Raw genomic sequence first — 17,050 nt, 5'->3', positions numbered from 1 at the left:
ATCTAAGGTTGAGTGTAGTACATTTATGACACTGTCTGTGAGTAGGTTCGGTTGGGTTTGTGGAGGAGCCTTCTATGGTTCCTAAGGTCAGAACTGGAGCAATCACAGATGGAATTTTTATCATGAAGTCTTGTCAGATAAGCAACGGCTATAGTGGTGAAGTGAGTTTGGTAGCACATAATCTAATGGCCTATCAAAAGTACTAAAGTGATGGTCTGTAAGGGTAGGATGTTGTGGCAAAACTGTGAAATTGTTATGCCATATGTTAACAATACGTCAATATTGTGGTTACTGCGATGTGTGGTTGCATTCAAATTTTGAGAAAAAGAGTATAATTTTCAATGTCCACGTGGATATTGAAATCTCCCAGTATAAGCATTTTATCAGTCTTAACTACTAAGGTGGAAAGGAAATTAGAGGTTTCTGATAAGAATTTAGTGTAGGGGCCTGGGGGTCTGAACAGTGTCACAAGTGTGACTGGCTGTGTACGTTTCCAATACTAGATACTATATATAAGATTAAGGGCAAGAACTTCAATTTAATTCAATTCAATTTAAACTTGAATTGAGGCCTAGGATACATAGGTTACAGTGGTGCATCGATGCTACTGGCATATGACAGTTTGAATGGCTTTGAGGGGTTGCATCATTCAATGCTAGAAATTCTTTCACCACCATTTTAACCATGTTTCAGTCAGAGAGTGTATATCAATTTTATTATTGTGTTTTATGTTAACAATCATATATTATGGAGAGCTAGTTTAAGATGCATATTTCTAGGGTTTTGTTTGATATTATGGATGGTATTGTGCTTGGGCGATTTGGGATTGATTGTTTAAACATTTTGAGCATGGACACCCTCCCTCTTGCAGATATCTGAGAGGGAGCAGATTGAATTTGTAATAATAGCATGTAATGTATGTTGCTGAGAAAAAAGGAACACTAATACTGTATGCATAGAATATAAGTTTTAAAGTTCAAAGTCACATTTTCATGTTTCATGGCTTTAACAGGGGACATTAGCTTGAGAGGTTACCTCTTTCAGTGAAGTAAGACAAACATGTGAGGGGCTCTCTAGGGACCTGGCTAACAGCTGCTCCTTCAGGGCCTCTGCACTCTGAGAGTTTCCTAAGGATGTTTTGACTCTCTGGCACAAGCTGCCAGATGGGCTCACAGACTAAGAGGCAGTCGCCTGGAAGGAACTGTGAAAGGTTGCCTTCAAAACACCTAAACACTAGGCTCTTTAATTAAACCTCAACTGACAGGAAAATAAGATGAAATGACATCTATGGGGCATTCTGCTTTGACACAGCAACAACAAAAACATAGTTGCACAGGTCCCAATCAAACCAAGCATGAGAAATTAATTGTTTATTTTGTACCTTTTTTGTATAACTGTCAAAAGTAGAGTAACTTAATGCCCAGAGCAAAGTGATAAACTGAGACAAAACAATCACAAGAGATTCACCAATTAAGTGGTCTGAAAACACACAAAGGTGAATCCAATTGCTCTGAAAAAACACTCAGTAACTATGTCATCATTCTTATGACGTTCTTTCTAGGCCATGGCAGAACTTCTTGGTCCGATTTGTCAGACATGCTCCGAAAAAAAGTATTATAATAATATTTAAAAATATACATGCACATACATGCACATACATGCACATATAACATATAAAGACACTACATTCAAAAACAAACACACACACACACACACACACACACACACACACACACTATGTCTTTAGGTCATGATGGAACAATTGATCTTCTCCCCAGGTGCCTGCTCTGGGTTAGGCCTTTAAGGGCAGCTGAATTCTAAACATCCACTGGATCAATACTCATTTGAAACTACTACAAATATAAAATAATGGGAGATGCAAAAATATTTCAGAACACAACTGTAAAATTCAAATTAAAAGAGGGAATCATTTGACAGATTTGGCTAGGCCACCACATAAGCTGTGGTGTCTAATGTCAATGGCCAGGTTCATATATGTGGCCCTTAAAACACTAAGGCTGCTAAGAGCTGGACAACTACTGTCACTCTGCAGACCAATTGCATCCAACAAATAAAATATCAGAGACCAATGGAAGCCTAATATAAATGCCAATGACTTTTTGGATGGACACCAGCTTTATAGCCATAAACAGTACTTTCAAAGCAATCAACCAATCATAGTAGTCGGTCAAAGTAATTACTAGGTTAATCATGACCCAATCTAACTGGTACGAAATTGTTCAAACATTTGTGTCACTTTGCTTGAGAATGACTGGCAATTGATGTTATTTGTAGTGTTGAAAGTTCAGACGCAAAAGTTGTGCTTTTCCCACTATGTTGGTGCACATGCAGTTGATGGTATCTGACATAACTGTGGGATTTATTATCCATATCAAGATTGTTTCTAAACTGTGGATAAAACCTGTAACATCATGAAAACATGATCCATGTGTATAATTAAATTATTTCTGATTACCACATTTTAGCGGATCACAAATGCTGACTGCATTAACTTCATTAAATTCAGCTATCTACATGTTTTATGGATACTACATTCCACTACTACTACTACTAATAATGACAATGACAAATAAAATGCACTAACTACTACAAATAGAATACACTTGCAGTAGTATGTTCAGAGCAGAATCAGATATATGCTTTAGAAATAATGATTGCCATCATATACGTGGTATGATTATTAGATGGAGTAGATTTAAGATTTTCTGCATTTAACAATTAAAAATTTAATTCAACCTAAACCATGATCTATAAGGTATAACTCCATAGTCGTCCAAACTGCATTGCATTTATCTTATCATTCATAACTGAGGTGGAAAGTGACGTCACCAGACAGTAGTTTTTGTGTCATTGTGCATCTCACATGTGGACTCCACTCTCGCTCTGATTTGCCCACATTCAAATTCTCACACTGATGATGTCTACCTTCATCTATATAACGGATGCAATCAACAAAGTCATCGATTAGGTTGACTTAACCGGCCAAGCAATTCTCAGTAATGTCTCTCTGTGCACTGCTGCTGTTCTGCGCCTGGCTAGCCAAGGCAGAGAAGCCTGTTTGCCGACTGAGAGGGATTCCAGAGTTTCCCCTGCTATCAAAGGAAGGGGACGTGACCATTGGCGGAGCATTTTCAATTCACAGCAAAATCACGCAACCACAGATAACTTTTACTGAAAGACCAAAACCTCTCTCTTGCTCTAGGTTTGTTACTTCTGGAATGGTTTGAATGTGTGTGTGATTTTTATGCTTAAATCTTTAAAGTTGTTAGCCATTTTCTCCATTTATTCTTTCCCTAGTGTGAACCTCAGAGAATTCCGTTTTGCTCAGACGATGATTTTCACCATTGAGGAAATCAACAGAAGCGGAGCTCTTCTTCCAAACGTCACCATCGGTTATAGGATCTATGACAACTGTGGTTCAACTCTGTCATCAATGAGAGCTGCAATGGCTCTAATGAATGGTCATGGACTCATATCAGAGGAATCTTGTACAGGACAATCAGCTGTTCATGCCATTATAGGAGAGTCCGAGTCCTCTTCAACTATAGTACTTTCCAGAACAACAGGACCCTTCAAAATACCTGTGGTAATAACTATGCAATAATTGTAATACAATTTAATCTGAAAAACAAACTGTGAGGTCATAATGTTACTGATACACCAAAATCAAAAATATTGCATTCATTTGTGGTGTTTTAAATTTTCTTTATCTTATTTTAATTTTTGTATTTTAAATCATTTCTATCTGTTAGATCAGCCACTCTGCTACATGTGAGTGTTTAAGCAGTAGGAAAGAGTTCCCCTCCTTCTTCAGGACCATTGCCAGTGACTACTACCAGAGCAGGGCCCTGGCTCAACTGGTCAAATACTTTGGCTGGACCTGGGTGGGAGCAGTGAACAGTGACAGTGACTACGGCAACAATGGGATGTCAATATTTCTGGAGGCTGCCGAGGAGGAGGGCATTTGTGTGGAATACTCAGAGAAATTTCACAGAACAGAGCCGGATAAATTATTAAAGGTCGTGGATGTTATCAGAGAGGGGTCTGCCAAAGTGATAGTAGCATTTCTAGCACACGTTGAGATGAATAACCTACTGGAACAGCTCACTCTGCAAAATATAACTGGCTTGCAAATGATTGGCGTTGAGGCCTGGATTACTGCAGATAGTCTGATTACTCCAACAAGCTTCAGAGTCTTAGGTGGGTCGCTTGGCTTTGCAGTGGGGAAAGCCAACATAAGTGGCTTTAATGATTTTGTGATAAAGCAATTTTGGGACACGTCTTTCCAGTGCCGGAAGAACAATATCTCAGGAGATGAGAATCTGTGTAGCAGACACGAAGAACTTATTGAGTGGAGGTACTATAATGACGATGTACCAGAACTCAGATATTCAAGCAACATCTACAAAGCCATCTATGCTGTGGCACATTCTCTGCACAGTCTTCTGCAATGCAGCACCCATGCTGGATGTGACAAAGATTTGCAAACCGAGCCCTGGAAGGTACAGCTATTATGATACACCACTTAATATCAATATCAATACAATCAATACATCAATATGTTCAGTTATTGTCTAAATGAATGCATAGCCTGCATGTGTAAATGGGATTTTCAACTGAAAGGTTTGGACAGAAATGCACAGACAGAAATACTACTACAACCAGACCTCAACTACATACCACTTAACATGTCTCTTTTTACCACAGGTGGTTGAGGCTCTTAAAACAGTAAATTTCACTGTAAAGACAAAGGAGCAGGTGTGGTTTGACAGCACAGGTGCAGCAGCTGCCAGGTATGAGGTGGTGAACTGGCAGCAAGGGCCAGATGGAACAGTGCACTTTAAGCCTGTGGGCTACTATGATGTCTCGCTGCCAGCAGGACGTCGCTTTGTCCTCAGTGAAGACAGCATAGTTTGGCCAGGAGGCTCTGGACAGGTATGCTTATAGTACCTAAAAAGCACATAATAAAACACGCAACACAACCTAGTGCAGTAATCCAAAGAAGGGTTTAAATTAATTGAAATATTGTACTGTATAAATATATTAACTGTGTTTAAGTAATTTCAGTATATGTGAACAAATTGCTGATTTTAGAGTGTATGTGTTCAGTGGCTGTTCCATCACAATAAGTCCGTATCTGAAATTTGGTTTATCACACAGAGGCCTGTGTCTGTGTGCAGTGAGAGCTGTCCCCTAGGCACCAGGAAGGCTGTGCAGAAAGGCAAGCCTGTCTGCTGCTATGACTGTATACCATGTGGAGAGGGAGAGATCAGCAATGAAACAGGTAATTCAGAGGCAAAGTATAGAATGCACAGAAAATTGGCCTGTGGCTCACTATGCATTATCTTACAACTGTTCAAGATGCACTGCCTGAGCTCTGGTCTACACAACCCATACCAATATTGCTGGACAGCATCTCTAATCATAGTGATCATAATTCTCTTACAGATTCTAATAACTGCAAACTGTGCCCAGGACAGTACTGGCCAAATCCTGGCAAAGATAAATGTGTATTAAAGGCTGTTGAGTTTCTCTTATTCACAGAGGTTATGGGAATAGTGTTAGTATTTTTTTCCCTGTTTGGTGTCTTTTTAACTGTAATCACAGCCATTGTATTTATGTTAAAGAACGACACTCCTATAGTAAAAGCCAACAACTCAGAGCTGAGTTTCCTGCTGCTCTTCTCACTGACTCTGTGTTTCCTTTGCTCTCTTACTTTCATTGGTCGGCCCTCTCAGTGGTCCTGTATGTTGCGTCACACAGCGTTTGGGATCACCTTTGTTCTCTGCATCTCCTGTGTTCTGGGGAAAACAATAGTGGTGTTAATGGCCTTCAGAGCCAATCTTCCAGGCACTAATGTCATGAAGTGGTTTGGGCCTCTGCAACAGAGACTCAGTGTTCTTGGCTTCACCCTCATACAAGTCCTTATATGTGTCCTTTGGTTAACTATATCACCTCCATTCCCATATAAGAATATGAACCTTTACAAAGACAAGATCGTTCTAGAATGTGATGTGGGTTCAGCTGTAGGATTCTGGGCCATATTAGGCTATATTGGACTCCTTGCTGTCTTGTGTTTCATATTGGCTTTTTTGGCTCGAAAGCTACCTGATAACTTTAATGAAGCCAAATTCATCACATTCAGTATGCTGATATTCTGTGCAGTCTGGATCACCTTCATACCAGCTTATGTCAGCTCTCCCGGGAAGTTTACTGTAGCAGTGGAGATATTTGCAATACTGGCGTCTAGTTTTGGTTTATTGTTTTGTATATTTGCTCCAAAGTGTTATGTTATTTTAATACGGCCTGAACTAAACACAAAGAAGCATTTGATGGGCAAAATGCCCTCCAAGTCTCTGTAACTCACACAATAAATTGTTAATACATGTTTTAAAATGTGGTTGATTGTGATGGATGATTTCGTGTAATTTCAATATTTCGTACAACATATACTACAATAACATGTGCAAACAAATATGAACACCAGCAAAACATTAAGAAGCTTGAAAGCAAACCACAGATTAGTGCTCCAAGATTCATATTAACTACATAAAGATATGACGTATGACAATACTGGCTGTTAACATGACTTTAGTAAGTAAAGAAGATTTACTTAAAATAAGAATAAAATAAAATAAAAAATATTATAAAATACAATCTGGCAAAATTGGAGCAATCAATGCTGTCATCTGCCATACTATTATAAAAACCACAACCTTCTAGCACATCTAATATAAAAACACAATAATGAATGTAAGGAACATTTTCTACAAAAAAATCAAGGAAATAAGAGAACGGGAAAGAGGATGATGGCAAGCGCCTTGAGACAATTATATTGTTTTGGCGCTATATAAATAAAATGTAATTGAATTGAATTGAACTTATATATTAGCATATATATTACAAGATGAATTTTTCAGGATCTACAGACTCTATACACTATGTCATTATTGAGAACATTTTATGTTGATTCAGAATCATGAATGAGTAGACTGTGCTTAAATGACAACAAAATAGAATTTGTTGTCTTATTTACATGGAATTACACTAAGGCTGGGTTGCACCAACATGGATTCAATTAATCCTGGTTTAGAGTTAATCTAGGGTTAGTAAATCTAGGGTTAAACTGGTTTATAATTAATCAGAGATGTTTTGTTTATGAGGGCTTAAGTACAGCACCTATGTGCTAATACATCTAAATAACTAAGGGTTATAATACAAATCCCATTCATGTACGAGGTATCATATTTTCCTGACTATTGACTGCACTGTATATAAACCACATTACAGTATTTTATGTAATTTTACAAAATAAACCTGTGTATTAACCGCACCGGTGCATTAACCAGAGTCCAAAGAACATTAAATTATCGTTTCAAATAAAATCATGAAGTATGGATGGGTATTCCAGCAAAATCAGTACATCCCCTCCCAACACACACACACACACACACACACACACACACACACATTCCATTGGGAATGTACAGAACTGTTTGGTAAAGGCAAGGGGAAGGGCCTTCATTCACTACATTGATATCAGAGTAAGCCCTTGCTCCACTGGTGTCCATTACTTACTCTCAGGAATAATTCTCCTCTCATGTCTATGCAATGACATTAAACATCATCTTGAAGTGGTTGTGATCACTTTGAACCCAAGACTGCCTTTTATAAGTGAGCAGATTTTGAGAAATTAAATTTTGCTTCAGACTATGCAGCAAACCGTTTCCTGGTTACTGTGGCTGTAACATCAGCTAGATCAATATCTTGTATTTCTTGTTAATGGAACTCAGCCATTTAAACTGTTAAAAGGTTATTTAAAAGTGTCCTTAGCCAGCTAGCATGAAATGATAGCTAGTTATCTTGCTGATGTAACTTAAAATTATAATAGGAAAAGGCAGAAATCCTCAGGGTTCATATTTACACAAGTTACCACAAGAACTATTAGCTAGGATAGTTACAAAAATACTTCATATTAAAATGACTTCATATTACTAGCTAGCAACTACCAACAGTAAAGACGGTTCCTTAAGCTAGATATCACTAGGTTAAATCATAACAACTCGTATCGCATGTTTTACCTGGTAGATTTACTGTGTGCGTTACTAACTTCCAGGTGAAAAAAATTAATTATTACAGTACAATGTACTAATTAAGTGTCAAATAAACATTACCTTCTCTATTGAAAGGGGGACAAATATTTATAACTTATAGCTTCTACCTCTTCTACAGCTCCCTAAACACTATTTCCTCATTAATTATCAGTCAGCTGGTGAGTTTTAGCTGAGGTGAGTGACATCAACAAAGATGGCACTTTATAAGGCCCTGCAGACACCCCCTGTCTCGTATTTGTTAACTGGGCACTCCCAACAACTCAGAGATGCCTCTCTGTGTACTACTCCTGGTCTACACCTTGCTGGCAAAGGCAGAGAAGCCTTTCTGTCACTTGATGGGGATGCCGGAGGTACCCTTGTTATCAAAGGAAGGAGATGTGATCATCGGAGGAGCATTTTCAATTCACAGCAAAGTCACACAACCAACAATAACTTTTAGGGGGAAACCAGAACCTGTCACATGCTCAAGGTTTGTCTCAATGATTTTGTAAATTGATCTTTTGCATTTACATACGTGGGATAGAAATGTATTTCATGTTGTTTTTTTTTTTTTTTTTTTAATTGCCCATGTGATAAGAATTTTGGTTTAAGCGCTACAACATGATGTAACATGAGACATGATTTTAATACTTTTTTCTCTCTACTTTACAGCATAAACTTCAGAGAATTCCGCTTTGCTCAGACAATGATTTTTGCCATTGAGGAGATCAATAACAGCAGTAGCTTACTTCCAAATGTGTCCATAGGTTATAAAATATATGACAGTTGTGGCTCAACTCTGTTGTCTATGAGATCAGCTATGGCTTTATTGAATGGACAAGACCTCACAGTGGAGGATTCGTGTGCTGGGCAGTCAGCAGTGCATGCAATTATAGGAGAATCCGAGTCCTCCTCAACTATAGTACTTTCCAGAACTACAGGACCCTTCAAAATACCTGTGGTAATGTATCTGAACATACACACCACTATCATTACATGATATTTGTTGACAATCAATCTAAATGCTGGGTACAATCTAATTAGGGCAAATGTGTCGATTTCAACCTCAACAGATCAGTCATTTTGCCACTTGTGCCTGTCTGAGTAACAGGAAAGAGTTCCCCTCCTTCTTCAGAACCATTCCCAGTGACTACTACCAGAGCAGGGCACTGGCTCAGCTTGTAAGACACTTTGGCTGGACCTGGGTTGGGGCTGTGAGAAGTGATAACGATTATGGAAACAATGGTATGGCAACATTTGTGGAGGCTGCACAGAGAGAGGGAGTGTGCGTTGAGTACTCAGAGGCCATTCTGAGGACGAACTCTCGTGAGAGGATTGCCAGTGTGGTGGAGGTCATAAGAATGGGCACAGCTCGTGTGCTGGTGGCCTTTCTGGCACAGAGTGAGATGGAGGTGCTGCTGGAAGAGGCCCTCCTTCAAAATCTCACTGGGCTGCAGTGGATAGGGAGTGAGTCCTGGATCACAGCTAGGCACCTGGCCACACGAAAGACAGCCAGGATCATCAGTGGAGCCATTGGCTTTACGATAAGCAGGTCAAAAATCCCCGGGCTGAGGGACTTCCTCTTGAGGGTGAATCCATCAGAAAACAATTCCAGCTCCATTCTGAGAGAGTTCTGGGAGACAGCATTCCAATGCCAGTTGTCTGAACAAAGCAATATAAATAGTATGAGGCAATGTTCAGGTTCAGAAAACCTGACAGAGCTTAAAAACCCCTTTACTGATTTGTCAGAGCTTAGGATCTCCAATAATGTGTACAAAGCAGTATACACAGTGGCTCACAGCGTGCAGAACCTTTTGAACTGTACAGATGGTCAACATCCTTTTGAGGCCAGAGAGTGTATTCTGAAAGAAAGTATTAAGCCAGGTCAGGTAAGGATGGTTGTGAAGACTGTTATAGTGCTGCTACCAGTCATTGTTTCCCTCAAAACAGATGTTAATCAATACAATGTACTGGATTACAGTACATCTACCAATAAATACCAAAGTAAAAAATTAAATGATAAATGATACATTCTCCAAATTCAGGTATTACATTATTTACATGGGGTGAATTTTACAATGCCTTCTGGAGAGAAGGTTTACTTCGACCAAGATGGAGATCCAGCAGCAAGATATGAGTTGGTGAACTGGCAGAAAAATGCTGCAGAAGACACTGTGTTTGTGACTGTTGGGGAATATGATGCCTCACAGCCGGAAGGCAAGCAGTTTGCCATGAAAGATGTCAATATTGTTTGGGCTGGCAACAGCAACTCAGTAGGTACAACGCAGACTGTCTGATCAAATTTGATTGTGTTGTATTTTTACACTGTAATATTATTTTTACGTTCTGCAATTCCCTACGTGCTGATTGTAGGTTCAGTATTGTCTTGTTGTAGCTTTGGTGATACAAATACTGTCTGTATTTCATCATGTCAGTGAGGTTTATTGGAATTGAATCATATTGAGTCACTGAGAACATACAGGTAACATTGACCTGTTTGATTGCCAGTCTTTTCATTCGTGGTAGTGGGGAAATGACCTACCTAGTGCTGTACCTTCCAGCAACAGCAGTGGTATATTCAAGAAGAGTTTAAAAACTCACTCAACAGCTAGTGTATTTGTTACAGCCAAACAGTGTATATACAATCATAGTTTTGGGTATTATTATTTTTTTATTATTATTATTATTATTATTAATAATAATAATAATAATAATAATAATAATAATAATAAGTAATAATTGTTATTTTTACTATAATTTGATATTTATTGTTGTTGAAGTTTGTTGCATTATGTATAATTTAATTTCCCAGTGTTGCTATTATGTTTTGTTAGTCGAACTGGAGTGTCTGCCAAATACTTTAAACTTAAACTTTATTATTAACTGTGTACCAGAAACCAAGCTCTGTGTGCAGTGAGAGCTGCCTCCCAGGCTATCGCCAGGCTGCGATCAGAGGGAGGCCCGTGTGCTGTTTCTCCTGTGTGCAGTGTGCTGAGGGAGAGGTCAGCAGTAAAATGGGTGAGAGAATAAGCTGTAATAATCTGTTTGACCAGAATTTGTGAAGCAACTTCAAATAAGAATATTTTGACTGTGCTGTATAATAACAAAGGATGTGTGTTGTTTTAGATTCTACAGAATGCACAAAGTGTCCTCTGGAGTTCTGGTCAAATAAAGACCACAGCCGCTGCACTCTGAAGCAGATGGAGTTCCTCTCTTTCACTGAAAACATGGGAATCATCTTGACTCTATTCTCTCTTGCAGGCGCCTGCTTCACTATTGTTGTGGCAGTTGTGTTCTTTTGTTTCATCGACACGCCCCTGGTTAAAGCCAGTAATTCAGAGCTCAGCTTTCTGCTGTTGTTTTCTCTCACCCTGTGTTTCCTTTGTTCTCTCACTTTCATCGGTCGGCCCTCTGAGTGGTCCTGCAGACTGAGACACACAGCGTTTGGGATCACGTTTGCTCTCTGTCTGTCCTGTATTCTGTCTAAGACTATGATAGTGGTCATGGCTTTTAAAGCCTCAGTACCAGGTGCTGGGGTTCCTCAATGTTCATTGCCCTTGCAGAGACTGAGTGTATTGTGCGGTACACTTCTGCAAGTGATCATATGTGCCCTATGGCTAGCACTTGCTCCTCCAGTTCCAAACAAGAACATGGCTTACTCCACCAATAAAATCATTCTAGAATGTGATCTTGGATCAGCTGTGGGATTCTGGGGTGTGCTGGGATACATTGGACTCCTAGCTGTCTTGTGTTTCATACTGGCTTTTTTGGCTCGAAAGTTGCCAGATAACTTTAATGAGGCCAAATTCATCACATTCAGTATGCTGATATTTTGTGCAGTCTGGATCACTTTTATCCCAGCTTATGTCAGCTCTCCTGGTAAAATGACTGTAGCAGTGGAGATATTTGCCATTTTAGCTTCTAGCTTTGGTCTCCTTTTCTGCATATTTCTTCCTAAATGTTACATAATAATATTTAAACCAGATAGAAACACAAAGAAACACGTGATGGGTAAAGCACATGTGAAATCACAGTGACCTTACCCGGACAGACATCCAACTTTTAAAGGAAACTGATCTCCCATTAAGCTACTTTAAGGACTATAAGCTATCATTGCCATTAAAATACCATAAAGGAAAATAAAAACCGTAATGAATCACTGTAAATCACATGGGTAGATGAAGAATTCCAGTTTCCACTTGATGACTCCTAGATCAGTGCCTCAGCACAGTGATGAAATATATCAGATCTGTATTATGAGGTACTTCGGATTAAAGTACCATCCAAATAAATAAATGTAAAGACTTGAGAAATGTTTGTCTTATGTTGAACTTTCAAGACAATGCAGCGGAGAAACCCTTGAGGATTTAATCTTTTTGTCATAGATGCGAGCTGATTACATTATTTTTGTGTCAGTCAATAGGAATTATTTAGCAATTGGTTGAAAAGCACTGACACAGTATTGAACTCCATGCTGGAGTCCACGCCTAGCCTTAGATTGCCTTATATAAGAACCATGGCATCAGTGTGTTTGCATGCTGTCTGACAGATTTAGTCTGTGGGGGAAAGCAATGTTGTTGGTAGCTCGTTTACTTGCACTTACATTGCTAAATGCAGCACATACATGCAGACCGTATGGATCGCAAGAACTCCTTCATTTTTCGAAAGAAGGCAACATTAATATAGGAGGCATTTTTTCATTTCACCAAAATCCAAGCAGTGTGAATCCATCACTTCAGGTCAACCCAGGACAAGTAAGATGTGAAGGGTAAGATAAAGACATTTAATATTTGTAATAAATAACATGGAAATATATCAAAGTGTAAATATATATGGAGCCATTTTTAAACAATGTTTTCTGTGTTGTTCTTTTAGACTTGATCTTGGAGAGCTGCAATATGCTATGACTATGATCTTTGCCATTGAGGAGATTAACAACAGCACAGAGCTCCTGCCTGGGTTCACACTGGGATATAAGATCTTTGGCTCCTGTCCCAGCATTCCCCTGTCTGTCGGGGCCTCTCTTGCCCTAATGAATGGCCTAGTGTCAGAGAGCTGTGTCAGACCTGACACTGTGCATGCAGTCATAGGGGAAACTACATCCACAGCCACCATAGACATTGCAAGGACCATGGGGCCGTTTCACATTCCTGTGGTGAGCATGATGACCAAAGGGAACATCATCCATGATGAAACTGTCGTTGTTTCTTTTTTCCTTTTTCTTTTCTCTTTTTCTTGTCTGTTTTGGAATATGTGGTGTGGCAAAGTTTAAATTAATTAATAATCCTTCTGTTGGCTTATTTTACTGCAGCTCAGTCATTCAGCCACATGTGCCTGTCTGAGTAACAGGAAAGAGTTCCCCTCCTTCTTCAGAACCATTCCCAGTGACTACCACCAGAGCAGGGCACTGGCTAAGTTGGTCAAGCATTTTGGCTGGACTTGGGTTGGGGCCATCAGAAGCAGGAGTGATTATGGAGACGGTGGAATGGCCACTTTTCTCAGTGCAGCTGAGAAAGAGGGTGTCTGCATTGAATATTCTGTGGCCATCTATAGGACTGACCCACGTGAAAAGTTTCTCGATGTGGTCAATATCATCAGTAAGTCTACATCTAAAGTAATTGTGGCTTTTGCAGATGGCAATGATCTAGATATTCTCCTTAAGGAACTCTTCCTCCAGAATGTCACTGGTTTTCAGTGGGTTGGCAGTGAGGGTTGGATCACATACAGGTATGTTGCAACTCAGACAAACTACGCAGTGGTCGGTGGGGCAGTGGGCTTTGCCGTGCCCAATGCAATCATCCCTGGGCTGCAAGAGTTCATGCTGGATGCCCATCCCTCCATGCAGCCTGGGAATCAGGGGCTAGTGGAGATGTGGGAGAGCGTGTTTGACTGCAGCTTTGACCCTCACTCACACAGCACAGCCAAAGCCTGCACAGGGGAGGAGTCCCTGGGAGACACAGACACTCGTTTCACAGATGTATCGGATGCCAGTCTACTCAACAACATATACAAAGCCGTGTATGCTGTGGCACACTCTCTGGATGAGCTCCTTGCCTGTGAGAATGGTCGAGGGCCATTTGCAAATCAGTCCTGTGCGAGCAAAAACAAAATTGAGCCGTGGCAGGTTTGGTGACTTCCTCTCACTTCCAGGATGCAATTTATTTTTGCTCAGTAATTACAAGAACGTAATGTGTTTAAAGAGCATTTTATATTGTATTGCAGGTGTTACATTATCTGACCATGGTGAATTTCACCACAAAGCAAAGGGAAAGTGTATCTTTTGATCACCGGGGCGACCCAGCTGCTCGATATTCCCTTGTGAACTGGCAGATGAACACTGCTGGCACCATCTCTTTTGAGTCTATAGGCATTTATGATGCATCTCTACAGGCGGGCCAGCAGTTCATGATGGAAAAAGATGTCACTGCAGTCTGGGCTGGAGACAAACAGGAGGTAAATTCTCCGAGAGACACTTCACAGATAACATGTATGTGAGTGTATGTGTCAGACATATACGATGCTGTATGCTTGTGTTTTAGGTACCCAGGTCAATCTGCAGTGAGAGCTGCCTGCCAGGTACCCGGAGGGCATTTGTGAAAGGAAAGCCCATCTGCTGCTTTGACTGCCTCCGTTGTGCAGACGGCGAATTCAGTAACACCACAAGTGAGATGACGCAGCTCCTCTCCTTTACTCTAATACTGATCATGTTACTGTGTGGAAGGATCACATTAAGCACATTTGTCAGATATCTAAAAGCGGCCATCCTCCCGACACTCAATGTGTTTGTCCTTTCAGATGCAGTCATATGCTTGTCCTGTCCACCTGAATTCAAGTCAAATGAAGAGAGAACTCAGTGTGATTTGAAAAATATTGAATACTTAACTTTTAAGGAACTAATGGGGATACTGCTAGTGACATTCTCTGTGTTTGGTGGGTGTTTAACCATCACAATAGGCCTGATATTCTTCCACTACAGGCAAACACCTATTGTCAGAGCCAACAACTCAGAGCTGAGTTTCCTGCTGCTCTTCTCACTGACTCTGTGTTTCCTTTGCTCTCTTACTTTCATTGGTCGGCCCTCTCAGTGGTCCTGTATGTTGCGTCACACAGCGTTTGGGATCACCTTTGTTCTCTGCATCTCCTGTGTTCTGGGGAAAACATTAGTGGTGTTAATGGCCTTCAGAGCCAATCTTCCAGGCACTAATGTCATGAAGTGGTTTGGGCCTCTGCAACAGAGACTCAGTGTTCTTGGCTTCACCCTCATACAAGTCCTTATATGTGTCCTTTGGTTAACTATATCCCCTCCTTTCCCATACAAGAATATGCATCACTATAAAGATAAGATCATTCTAGAATGTGATGTGGGGTCAGCTATAGGATTCTGGGCCATATTGGGATACATTGGAGTCCTTGCTGTCTTGTGTTTCATACTAGCTTTTCTGGCTCGTAAACTGCCTGATAACTTTAATGAAGCCAAACTCATCACATTCAGTATGCTGATATTCTGTGCAGTCTGGATCACTTTTATCCCATCTTATGTCAGCTCTCCGGGAAAATTTACTGTAGCAGTGGAGATATTTGCCATTTTAGCATCTAGTTATGGAATGCTTTTTTGTATTTTTATCCCAAAATGTTACATTATTTTATTCAAACCAGAGAAAAACACAAAGAAGCATGTAATGGGAAAAGTGCCGACTAAAGCGCTCTGACTGCACAACCCTTGCTTTACTGTATATCATGTAGCCTCTGCAACATTTAGTTGTAGGTTGCTTATGTGACAAATGTTCACATATTTATTGCTGTACCTTCAGTTATCAGAAATGTTGTGTTGTTTTATAAACTGTCCAATACAATTATAATCATAGTTTTCTATCATTGTCAGTTATCTTTATTAAAGGCTTTGGCTAATGGAAATGTCTGTTGAATGTAATCATATATGCCACTTGTGCATCAATACTTTTAGTTAGGGGAAATATACAAAAACATCAAAGCATGAGAGACTTCCTAAAAAATTAAAACAGGCCTCGGCCCCCTAAGGGTTAATGGTAAACTGGTCATATCTGGTAATGTAATGACAACTGAATGCATTGATCTTATTATTGCTATTTCTCTACACCAGAACTTCTATCGGATGGATCAGTTTACTATGATGCACTCATAGCTTGCAGCCCTACCGTTTCATTACAAGCCAGAGTGTTAAACATACAATGTAAATCTAACCATAGCATCTAATGGTAAATGCCAAACAGTATTACTTTTGATATGCAGTGAAAGCATTACTGGTGGGTCTGTATCCGGCAGTACAGTGTCCTCCAGAATTATTGGCACCCTTGCTAAAGATGATTGAAAAGGTTTATAATAAAACACTTTATTTGTTATTAATTTTAAAATTATACTGAAAAAAAGAAAAAAAAATATTTATTTGAGGTAAATTTAGTTTGAGAATGAAGAAACCATTACTGAAAAATGTATTTCAAAAACAAAATCATGTATGTCATAATTATTAGCACACCAAGAAATTTGAATTATCCCATGCATATCTAATGATATTTTCGAAACAAAAATGGGGCGGGACCCATATGGATGATTGACAGCTGTCACTCTCCCCGCTTCTGCAGTCTGCCTTACAGGTATACTTCCTTACAGGTAAACCTGCCTTACCTGTCCACTGCATCACATGCTCCGACATAGGAAAGCATCCCACCTCTTTCCCATTCTCCTCCATTTCACTAGTAGCTCTAAGCCTCACATTAACCCTTATCTATCTATCATCACACACGCCATCTCCACTATAGGCATCCTGGGACCACAGCCAGCTACCAAGCCAATCATGCTTATTATTAGTGTTATAAAATCAAGTGTTCCAATAGTCGAACTAGTGAAAACAAATCTTGAGGTGGCCTAAGTGTTTAGGTAGTTTTAAGCAGTCCTTGCAC

The 17,050-nt window shown here is 39.8% G+C and overlaps 3 protein-coding genes across 3 annotated transcripts; all 3 read left to right on the top strand.

Moving 5' to 3' along the window:
* The first annotated feature begins 3,337 nt into the window (after positions 1-3,337).
* LOC105904806 (extracellular calcium-sensing receptor-like) lies at positions 3,338-6,830 on the top strand. Its single transcript, XM_012832741.3, has 5 exons — positions 3,338-3,607; positions 3,774-4,523; positions 4,729-4,956; positions 5,182-5,305; positions 5,470-6,830. The coding sequence occupies exons 1-5, from the start codon at positions 3,353-3,355 to the stop codon at positions 6,381-6,383; spliced, it is 2,271 nt and encodes a 756-aa protein (XP_012688195.2). The 5' UTR covers positions 3,338-3,352; the 3' UTR covers positions 6,384-6,830.
* A 1,367-nt stretch (positions 6,831-8,197) lies between these two features.
* On the top strand, positions 8,198-12,151 carry LOC105904805 (extracellular calcium-sensing receptor-like). The gene is made up of 6 exons (XM_012832740.3): positions 8,198-8,604; positions 8,787-9,075; positions 9,188-10,003; positions 10,160-10,387; positions 11,009-11,132; positions 11,241-12,151. The coding sequence occupies exons 1-6, from the start codon at positions 8,402-8,404 to the stop codon at positions 12,149-12,151; spliced, it is 2,571 nt and encodes an 856-aa protein (XP_012688194.2). The 5' UTR covers positions 8,198-8,401.
* An 833-nt stretch (positions 12,152-12,984) lies between these two features.
* On the top strand, positions 12,985-15,823 carry LOC105904804 (extracellular calcium-sensing receptor). Its single transcript, XM_012832739.2, has 5 exons — positions 12,985-13,269; positions 13,426-14,238; positions 14,337-14,567; positions 14,654-14,777; positions 14,910-15,823. The coding sequence occupies exons 1-5, from the start codon at positions 13,018-13,020 to the stop codon at positions 15,821-15,823; spliced, it is 2,334 nt and encodes a 777-aa protein (XP_012688193.2). The 5' UTR covers positions 12,985-13,017.
* The last annotated feature ends 1,227 nt before the right edge of the window (positions 15,824-17,050 follow it).

This window comes from Clupea harengus, chromosome 9, assembly GCF_900700415.2.
Source record: "Clupea harengus chromosome 9, Ch_v2.0.2, whole genome shotgun sequence".
In the NCBI taxonomy this organism is placed as follows: Eukaryota; Metazoa; Chordata; class Actinopteri; order Clupeiformes; family Clupeidae; genus Clupea; species Clupea harengus.
Note: the sequence above shows the minus strand (reverse complement) of the source record. Positions and strands in the feature narration are given on the sequence as shown.

Excerpts from the sequence above, each read along its gene's own strand:
- LOC105904806 (XM_012832741.3), top strand. The coding sequence starts at position 3,353 with ATGATTTTCACCATTGAGGAAATCAACAGAAGCGGAGCTCTTCTTCCA. Across the intron at positions 3,608-3,773 it reads GACCCTTCAAAATACCTGTG|ATCAGCCACTCTGCTACATG; the intron begins GTAATAACTATG and ends TCTATCTGTTAG. Across the intron at positions 4,957-5,181 it reads GGCCAGGAGGCTCTGGACAG|AGGCCTGTGTCTGTGTGCAG; the intron begins GTATGCTTATAG and ends TTTATCACACAG.
- LOC105904804 (XM_012832739.2), top strand. The coding sequence starts at position 13,018 with ATGACTATGATCTTTGCCATTGAGGAGATTAACAACAGCACAGAGCTC. Across the intron at positions 13,270-13,425 it reads GGCCGTTTCACATTCCTGTG|CTCAGTCATTCAGCCACATG; the intron begins GTGAGCATGATG and ends ATTTTACTGCAG. Across the intron at positions 14,778-14,909 it reads CGAATTCAGTAACACCACAA|ATGCAGTCATATGCTTGTCC; the intron begins GTGAGATGACGC and ends TTGTCCTTTCAG.
- LOC105904805 (XM_012832740.3), top strand. The coding sequence starts at position 8,402 with ATGCCTCTCTGTGTACTACTCCTGGTCTACACCTTGCTGGCAAAGGCA. Across the intron at positions 10,388-11,008 it reads GGGCTGGCAACAGCAACTCA|AAACCAAGCTCTGTGTGCAG; the intron begins GTAGGTACAACG and ends ACTGTGTACCAG. Across the intron at positions 11,133-11,240 it reads AGAGGTCAGCAGTAAAATGG|ATTCTACAGAATGCACAAAG; the intron begins GTGAGAGAATAA and ends GTGTTGTTTTAG.